General features: G+C 49.5%; 1 protein-coding gene across 1 annotated transcript; it reads left to right on the forward strand.

The window, feature by feature from the left end:
* Positions 1 to 725: 725 nt before the first annotated feature.
* Positions 726 to 10,474, forward strand: eng (endoglin; the record flags this gene model as incomplete). The annotated part of the gene is made up of 7 exons (XM_084491275.1): positions 726 to 1,184; positions 5,424 to 5,592; positions 6,390 to 6,573; positions 7,192 to 7,297; positions 8,502 to 8,691; positions 9,118 to 9,259; positions 10,303 to 10,474. Coding segments are annotated over exons 1-7 (1,074 nt in total), but the record flags the coding sequence as incomplete, so codon positions are not given.
* Positions 10,475 to 10,482: the final 8 nt, after the last annotated feature.

The raw sequence follows: 10,482 nt of genomic DNA on the forward strand, positions 1-10,482 counted from the left end.
GGACGGACGGACGGACGGACGGGTGTGTTAGTTAGGGTGATGGAAGCTCGAATGGGATGGATGAAATAACAGATTGACAGACGACTACCGGCGGCTGGACGGATCCTTGCTGCCGCCTTCCCCTCATGACCCCTCCCTCTTGTATCAACAAACCCCCCCCCCACCCTGGGTCCCGTGACGTTGACCGGGTGCCGATCAAGGCTCCCCTCATCACAAACCCAAACCCCTCAAATCATACCGTTCCTCCAGGGGCTCCCCGCTGTACGAAACACGCCCGCACCAGAGACGGTCACCATCCCCGCCCCCCCCCCGGGCGGACTCCTACCCTCTCGCAGGCCCTGTGTTTCTCGCCAGCGGCTCAACATAAAACCGGAGGAAGGGATAAGAGGAAAAAGGTTGTCTGTTCAGCGTTTGTTTGCATGGGAGCTTTATCAACCCACCGCTGCAGAGATAGTACCATTACGGGCAGAGCCGCGACAATGCCGGCCCGTCCCCCCCCCTTCCACGATCGGTCTCTCTCTCTGCTGGAGCTCGCCATGTTAGATTAAATCCTTGCCTCTGCGGTACGATGAATTTCAGACAGCCTCCCTCTGGAAAGCACTGCGTCATGGCGGTGCGGGGAGATGAGGATCCGGGGGTTGTAGATCTGTACTTCCAATTTGCTTTGTCTTCTCTTTTTTTTTTTTTTTTTTACGGGCGCTCATTTTGGAGTCGGGTTGTAGGGAATGTCTAGTCGACAAAGGGGAAGCGGTTGTGTCTGCAGATTATTTTTCGTTTATTGCATTTGGTTTATTTTGAATGCAGAATTGTACGACTCTGAAATCTCGAAACGTGCGTGCGTGCGTGTGTGCGTGCGTGCGTGCATGCATGCGTGAACACCTACCCAGACTGCATACATCCATACATGTAGTTGTTAACACATTGTATTTCCGGACTCCCCCCCCGTTGAGCTGATTCATGACTCGAGATCGTCGTCATGTCGTGACGATGTCAGACGACCGCTACGGATCAAAGAAACGACTAAATGCCAACATATTCTAAATCAAAGTTCAACGTCTCTTGTCTTCCAGGGCATGTTCAGTCTGAACCTGACGGCGGCCAGGCCCATGAAGGTCATCCTCACCTCGAGCTCCACTGCCACGATCAGCGTTCTCTTGGAAATGAACAAAGACATCAACGTCTACGTGAGTACATGATGCCCTTCCTTTCAAACGGAGCCCCGTCACAGAGCTTTTCCAGCAGGGAGAATGTGTAGATACAGGTGTAGCCCCCCCACACAACATTCACGCCGGGTACGCAGCCTACCGAATGCTCCTTATGGTCCATGGGCAGGGGGCACGGGTTTGAGACGAAACTAGTGAAGAGATGTGTTATGAGCCACACCTGTGTTGGCCCTCCAGTAATGTTGCGTCTTTGTAAAGGGTTCCATAACAATAGTACTAGCAATAGCAGCCACACAGTAGCGCAACTAGCAAATCAATATTTGTATTGATTCGGGGTTAGACTTCAGAGTATTTTGTTTTAATACTCCTCCACCCCCCCTCCGCCCCCCCCCCAGATGTGCTAGGCTAGTGCCAGCTGCTTGGTGTGGAATCAAAGTGCCACAGATGTGCGGTCCTCTGGGCCAGTTTAGAGAAACAATTAACCTTGTTTGTTTTCGCTGACTCTCCCCCAGGGCTCCGCTGTGTGCGCGCGACAGTTTACATTTGAGCACTGCACTCTATAAAATAGATAACAGAGTGGGAGTGCTTGGGTAGCCAGATAGAAAAAGGCTGTTCCAATGAGAATCCAATGAGGTTTCGTTCTCACTTTTTTCAAGGGCTGCTGTCAGTGTCAGGTTGAATCTGTCGGTAATAAATTGGAAATATCTGCATTTTCTTGGACTCCAGCCCTGTTGGATTCCCTAAGACAATATTGAAGAAGTGATGGGGTATTTAACGGTTTAGAATTGTTGCTGTGTCTCGCATAATTGCAGGACAGACTGGGATTAAATTAAAATCAATGTGCAGCAAATGGGTTTCATGAAATATGAATCTGTTCGATTGACCGCACCGGCAGAGGTGGACAAAACAAAGCAAGAAAGCCAACGTGATTCTAAGGAACAGTCAGAATATAAAACCATCTAAAGTACTTTTTGTCTCAATTTACCATCTTTCAGTTTGCCAGGTCATTAACAGAGAACTGGTGCGCCGACAGAAAAATTATTCACTCCCAGTAAAGGAGTATAAATCCTACATCCCGTCTTACATCCTGCTGAGGGTCTGCGTACACTCCTCCGGCCCCCACGGGATGTTTTCGGTGGATCACATGGGGGAGTGATTGTGTGTGTTTCTCTTTAGTCTGAAACAACAGCATCTGCTCTGTGTCTGTCTGAGGAAGGACGTCACTGGGGGTTTGACGGCTCATCTGGGGCACTGCATTGAGGGAAACATAGTGGGTGTGTTGGGGACATAGTGGAGACAGGAGTGAGTCGGGGACAGAGTGAGTCGGGGACAGAGTGGAGACAGAGTGTGTTGGGGACAGAGTGAGTTGGGGACAGAGTGTGTTGGGGACAGAGTGAGTTGGGGACAGAGTGAGTTGGGGACAGAGTGTGGACAGAGTGAGTTGGGGACAGAGTGAGTCAGGGACAGAGTGTGTCGGGGACAGAGTGAGTTGGGGACAGAGTGAGTTGGAGACAGTGTGTTGAGGACAGAGTGAGTCGGGGACATAATGGGAACCAAGGGTGTTGGTCAGCTAATAGGGCCAGTGTTCTGGGAACAGTGCACATTGGGGACATAAGGTGGACCTGTATGGGATGATGACCAGGTGGTGACACCTGGAAGCACGCTGGGGCCTCGGGGACCCAATCCAAACAGGACATGGCTCAGCAAGTTCCCAGAGCCGACCAGAGCTTTCTGTGTTTTTCCAAATGTTTTTTTCTGCAGCGCACGGTGCGTTTGTATCCTGTATTTCACGGCGTCCCCTCTGAGCGTCTGGTGATCGACCTTGATGAAATTCTTTGTATCATCATTTGTTTTGTTTTATTTTTGTTTTGGCCCCACTCAGCCACCGGAGAGGATATTAAAGTATTGCTGACTTTTTAGGCAGCGCAGATTTTGGGTTACGATTAAATCATCACTCAAATTCATAATTTGATAGTAACACTCGGAGACATAACCGATTCTCTGTAAAAAAAAAACCTGCTGCATCAAGTTAATGGGGAGAGTGAGACAGATCAATACCACATGGAGACATTTGTACCATCTGCTATATATTTGTACGACATACCACTGCGTTGTACTTGAGAGTAATCCTACCTAAATTAATCTACTACCGAGAGAGATGCTCATTTCTGTGATGGCATCATGCTTGATGATGTGGGAATTTGCTTTAATCATCGTATTAGAAGGATTACTTGAATTGTGTCCCGGGACAACTTTCTCTGGAATCTTATTTTGACTTTATTGTCTCCAGTTTCCCAAATGTGTTATCCCCGAAAGAGCTGTTTCATATCAATGGCAGTTAATCTTTTCCCCCTTTCGTTTAGTTTTAATCCAACTGTACAATCAGACGACTTCAACTGCCCTCACACGCGCACATGCGCACACGCACACGCACACACACACACACACACACACCACACACACACACGCACACACACACACACACACTCACACCCAGGAAACTGCTTTGTGGAAAATGCTCTGTTGTTCTGCTGTCCTTTTTTCAAACAGTTGAATTATATAGCATATTGCCGATGTACCAAACTAAGTGTTCAGTGTTTATGCTATTATGTAAAGGGAATACGATGTTTTATCCACACAGTAATGACGTTGTGTAACTTTTTTTTTTAGCATTTTGGCCCAGGCACCACCAAACTCAGACTTAACCCCATCCCTCTATGTACATCAAAATCATACCAGGAACACTACAGTAAGGGTACATTAATCCGGTAACTCTATTAAATAATGTATAAATAAATACCTTTGTTGAACACCATTACCTCAGTTACCATGAACACTGTCAGTAAACAGGAACACCATTAGTAAATGATTTTTAGGCCGCTAGTTAACTGTTAATCAACTGGTAGTTAATGATCATGACTGAATTATGAATGGATCAATTCATCATTAATGTCAGTTAACTAATACGTAATTTGTTACCCTTATTTTAAAGTGTTACCAGCAAAACAATATAATCCTTTATGTGACTATTATTATCATTCCATAAGGTATAATATTTCCACGCGGCTAGCAGTACCAGTGAACAGTATATTTTTACCCCATATAGGGGCCAGATTCCAGCCAACTGTAATGACGCACGCTGTTTAAAAAAAGGGCCAGTTTCCTGGCCTCAGACAGGAAGTGGAGGAAAGACTATGGCTCCAGTAGGGGTGGGGGGTGTCGTGGGGTGGGGGGGGGGCTTCAACTGAAATCGCCAGGACACTTAACCATAATAAACATTCCTTTTCAAATGGACCCTGCTTTGAGAATAGCAGTGGTAAGAGGTGTGTGTGTGTGTGTGTGTGTGTGTGTGTGTGTGTGTGTGTGTGTGTGTGTGTGTGTGTGTGTGTGTGTGTGTGTGTGTGTGTGTGTGTGTGTGTGTGTGTGTGTGTGTGTGTGTATGGAGGCAGTAAATTGGGTAAACTTGAGCAAAAGTCCTATGAATAAAAAGCTGACTCACTCATTACTCCAGGGAGAAAAAAAGTGTGTGTCCAATAAATATTAATATTGGGATGCTTCTTAAAGCTGGTGTCTGTGAGTTTGAGAGTTCTAAAGAGAGAGAGAGAGCAGAAGAGAGCAAGTTTTAGAAAATAAACCACCCACCCTCTCCGGCTCCCTCCCTACGTTTCTCCGCCATTGAGAAGTGTTTAAGTCAACCACATTTGGTGGAGCTTCGATAACACTGAAGCTTCAACGCGTGTGATTGACAGGCAAGACATATCCCCGGAACCAATCACAGCAGAGATGCCCCGATTGGTCAGACACATGAGCCAGGGGCAAGCCAAAATCAAAAATCACAGTCGACCAGGAAGGATATTCTGACAGAGCAATTTACTCACTCATTACGGACGGATAGTTCTGGCATTTCTGACAAATGACATTGGAATTAGAGTTGTGAGACCTTACCTACAGCACCTTGAACGTTACTGTAACAACGACACTTTTAGCAAAAGGGGGTCTTACAATGCACTCAACACCTCGAGTGCAAACTATTTTTTTAGCACGAGTGGCCCCCGGTAGGAATTAAACCCCTAACCCTGAACAATGTGAACTTCCTATCAGTTGAGCTGGACAGGACTAGAGGGGGGGGGGGGGGGGGGGCATCATACAGGAGCGTTGATATCATACGGGACGACCATCCTTGTCGTCGATCGTCGACGGATAACCTGTGCTGTGATTTATACGGTCCTCGTGTCGTGTGTGTTTTTTTTCCATTTTCAGGTTCGCAACCGTTCCATGACTTTGTACGGGGTCACGGACCAGACCCACAAGACAGAGCAGCCGACAGAGCTGGGGCAGCTGGTCCGATGGGCCTCGCAGACCTTTGGGGGGGTCACCTCGCTGACCGCCGTCCGAAACCCGCAGAAGATCCACTTCACCGGGAGAGAAGGTGAATGCCGCCAGTATGTAATGCAAATAAATGGTAAACGGACTGCGTTTATGCGGCGCTTTTTTTTAACCAGTGGCCAATCAAAGCGCTTTACAATATCGCCTGACATTCACCCGTTCATGCACACGTTCACACACCGACGGCGGTGTCGACCGTGCGGGGCGACGGCCGGCTCGTCGGGAGCTAGGGTAGGGTGGGGGCGCCTTGCTCAGGGACACCTCGACGCTCAGCTAGGAGAAGCTGGGGATCGAACTAGCAACCTTCCGATTGCCAGCCAACCCGCCCTACCTCCCGAGCCACATGCCGCCCTATAGTCACATGCCGCCCTGTGGCATGTGTGCGTGTGTGACATATGTGTTCGCTAGTTCAGAAAACGGTTCAGTATTATTATTTTTTTTGTTAATGAACTCTTGTTCCCTCTGCCCTCCTGTTGGTCAGTGTTTCGAGGGTCTCTTTGATCTTTCATACATATTGTATGCTGCATTTATACTGTATTCATCCATTTGAACTATTGTTATCTGATGTTTCCGGTTTTTTCTTTCTGTACGGCGACCTTCAGTCTCCGGAAAGGAGGCACACAAATGCACTGTATCATTATTATTATTAAGAATAAAATACAAACGTTCTTACGATTATTATGATCATCACTATGATTGAAAAGTAACGGCGTAGAGGGACTTGAAGGACTTCACAAGCAAACAGCAACAAAACACACAAAAGAAAGAAAAGGTTCAATCGTTCCATCGGGGACATCGCCCCATTTTTTTTTACAAGCAGACATTTTTTCCCTTCCGCAGGCTCCCGGCCGGGCCCCGGGGACTGCGTCCTGGAGCGCGAAGACCCGTCGCTGAAGCACTTTATGGAGCTGCTGCTGAGCTCGTCGTCCTCGCTGACGTCCTGCTCCGTGGACCAGGCCGGCGGCACTGCCGCCGGCGACGCGGAGATCCACATCATCAACATCCCCGACAGCTCCAGCCTCCGGTACGTGGCCCCCCGTGTCCCCGCCGCCGCCGCCGCCGACATGATTAGTGGAGGGAAGTTAACGGACGGAGACGCGGCCCGTGACGTTAAAGATTAACGGGCCGTAGCCCAAGTCGGTAATTAATTTGTAATTTTGCCGGTGCACTTTTTTTTTTTGAAAGGGTGAGGTGCCGTGTTATTAATGACACGTATCCGAATGCCCTGTAAGTGACTTTAGATGATGAAAGGAATCCAAATGAATAAATCAGTAAGACGTGAGGAGATGACGTTTGATCGGGACGACGGCCGCGGCGTTAGCTGGAGGAGGTAGAGCGGGGGTTGGCTGGTAACCGCGAGGTTGCTGGTTCGATCCCCGGCTCCTCCTCCTAGCTTGAGTGTCGTGGTGTCCCTGAGCAAGAGACGCCTTACCCTGATTGCTCCTGATGAGCCGGCTGTCGCCCTGCGTGGTTGACTCCGCCGTCGGCGTGTGAATGTGTGCGTGAATGGGTGAATGTCAGTCAACACTGTAAAGCGCTTTGGATAAAAGCGCTATATATAAATGAGGACCGTTTACCTTCCCTCAGACGTTCCCCCCCCCCCCCCCCCCCCCCCGTTGACGTTTTGGTGTTTGCGTTTCAGCAACGTGTCGGTTAACGTGGACACAGAGAAGGCCATCAGTCTGTTCCTGAGGGGCCCCGATGGGACAGTATGGAGCTTCCACAACCCCAAATACACCAAGTTCGGAGTAAGCCAAGTCATTTTTGTATAGCGGATGAAAAAAGAATTCACTTTAGAACGACTTCTAGACGGCAAAGAATCTGATTGAATGGAGCGTGATCATGGGGAAGTCACACTGGGCACCATTAACCAAGCGTCTTCAAAGAGACAACGGGTGTACATGGTTCTTAACGGGGAGCTTTCAGAGTGTAGTTTGGAACCACAAAGGGAACAAAGGTGACGGGAGTGAGAGTTAAGGACCGGCCAGGGCCGGAGAGGCCAAGGTCATTTAGAATAAACTATGGGGGGAAGTGGACGCGTCTGCAACGACGCTGGACAGCTTAAGGAATCTAAACAATCCGGAAGTCTGGAGAATGGAAGGGCCTCGGACTCCAAATGGCTTTTAAATCGACAAGCAGCCATGTAAACAAGGTGTTGTCATCTGTGTGTAATTATGATTTCGACCCAATTTTCCCACCACCATAGCACTATAGTAAGTGTCTCAAAGGGCGTCAAAGGGCCCACATCCCCAAAAAGTTGGGGGTTCAGGAAGACATCGGGAATAGGAACACACAGCAAAAAAACACAGCAACCCCAAAAAAAAAAGTAATCTGGACCAATCGGCTCGCAATGTCGGATCTCGAGCGGGAACAGATGAAGAGATGATGAATGTATTAAAGTGTTCTCATCCCCGCTGCGAGCGCCCGGGTCTCTCGAGAGAGCTTTAAGAGTGAGAGCTCAGTAGCGATGCCAAGTTACACAAGTTGAACGTTTGAGGTATTATTGAATTGGACGAGACACCAGAGGCAGAAGGAAGAGGAACGTAGGTCCCAACAGTGCTCACTTGATTCTTTAATTTTTTGGTTTCATCCAAAACTTTGAGCCCAGTTTCAAATTGTCGTATACCATTCGCTACAGTATTTATTATGCATTATATTATATCACGCGTTATATACATATTCATATCTTGGATTTTATCGCATACAGAGATTAATATTTGACACTGGCGATGGTGATTTATCAGCGGTAAAAACTGTGTTTTCATTATGCTTGGGTATCATTTGGTACGAGTACAATAGTAGGATAATTCGGTACTAATATATACTAATATACGATGGCATACCATCCTACATTACTCTTCTGAAACGCATTGAGCTAACATAACAAGCAGAACAATCTGTTGGATCATGTGTCTGACTGGTTCGCCGTTGTCCCGCCCCTCACCCACGCAGTCCACCAACGAAATCTGGCTGACCATCCACAAACTGAAGCCGTCGGTCACGTTGACCAACGACAGCGCCGCGGCCGTGCAGCAGAAGGCCCTGGACTATTTCAAGGCCACGTCGTTCACCAGCTACTCCGAAATCCAAGCGGAGGGATCTGCCATCGCGCTCGTGCTGACGCCGAAAGACCCCTCGCCAGGTGAGAAGACGAGTGCACCCCCGGTGTACAACCGTGTTTTAACGGTCGCAAAAAAAACAGCAGCGACGGGACATTTCCGCTAAGTGCTCCACGTGTAGTATCGATAAAATGTGTCACAGAATCGGTTCACAAAAGTTCACGGGGTCGGGTTTGTTTTATTGCTATCTTATAAAAATGTGCGCTGTGAGCTGATACAGTGCGGTTTAAACATTGGGTTTTAAAATTGGTCAAAGCACAACAACAAGGGTCCAAGGTAAAAATGCTTCCACAGTCCCGTTCCCCCCCCCCCCCCCCCCCCACTGGACCAACAGCCGCAGTTGACAACAGGAACCCCCGCCGTTCTGTCTCATCACATTCGGGGGAAATTATTCACGAGTCTTTGAACGTTTTGAACAGCATGCCTTTTGCTCATGTCACCGGTCACAGCCAGCCCAGCGCCGGCCGTCCCCTCCGTCACCACCAGCCCGCCCCGCATGCCCATGCTGATGCAGCTGTTCACCGCCCGGACTACCACGTACCCCTCGAGCCAAGCACCAAGGTGCAGAGCGACAAGAGGGTCTACGCCGAGGTGAGGACAACCCCACCCCTCCTTCCCCCCTCCCCCCCCCCTCCTCACTTCAGCGTGACAGTTCCCCTTTAGGTTGTTGGCGTCATACATGCTTCGTGCTCGTTCTGGCGGAAGGAAGGGCTCTGGTTTTTTTTTTTGATCTGATCAACTTCTGTGTTCGTCTGTTCTGTGATCAGGTGAGGAACACGCTGGCAGAGTGCGGCGTACTGTTATTCGATAGGATGTGAAGTCATTTTAAAGGAAAGGGCCCATTTCACAGCAGACTAGACGGTGCTGCAAGGCAGGAAGGAAGTACACAACATGTGCAGGAGAGCGTTTCTCAGGGGGTGCTTGTGGCTTTTTCAGTGGTGATAGGAAGATAATACAACATAATTGTCAGCTTCCAAACCATTGCCCAATCCAATTTGAGATTATCTCTAAGTCATTAACTCCAAAACATCTCCTGTTTCCTCCTCCTCCTCCTCCTCCTCCATCTTCTCGACTTTCATCTCCGTTCATGAACTCCGTCATCTCATCCTTTCTCACCTCTATCCTCTTGTCCTTCATCATCATCATCATCATCCTCAACATCATCTCCACATCCGTCTCCTCCGTCATAAACTCCATCATCTCTTCTACCCTCCCCTCCTCCTCCCCCACCCTTCCCCACCCCAATGTCTCCTCCTCTGTGCCATCTTCCACCTCCTCCTCCTCCACCCATCTCCTCCACCCCTCCTCCTCCACCATGTCTCCTCTTCTGTGCCATCTCCATCTCCACCCCCTCCTCCTCCACCCATCTCCTCCTCCACCCCTCCTCCTCCACCATGTCTCCTCCTCTGTGCCATCTCCACCTCCACCCATCCTCCTCCACCCCTCCTCCTCCACCATGTCTCCTCCTTTGTGCCATCTCCACCTCCACCACCCACTCCTCCTCCTCCTCCTTTGTGCCCGCTCCTCCTCCACCCATCTCCTCCTCCACCCCTCTCCTTTCCACCATGTCTCCTCCTTTGTGCCATCTCCACCTCCACCACCCCACTCCTCCTCCTCCTCCTCCATCCTGCCAGATCTCGGTGCACACGGTGGCACCATCGTGCTCACCATCAGGGTGAGCAGCTGCTCGGTGCGCTCCAAGGGCCCGTGTCCCGCGGTGAAGGAGATGCCCTTCATCGCCGAGGAGTGCTCGGCCCGTCTCTGCCGCAACAGCACGCGCGTCAGCTTCTCCCTGGACCACCTCCAGGAGGGAG

Source organism: Micromesistius poutassou (genome assembly GCF_964030765.1).
Source record: "Micromesistius poutassou genome assembly, contig: SCAFFOLD_1705, whole genome shotgun sequence".
Taxonomy (NCBI): Eukaryota; Metazoa; Chordata; class Actinopteri; order Gadiformes; family Gadidae; genus Micromesistius; species Micromesistius poutassou.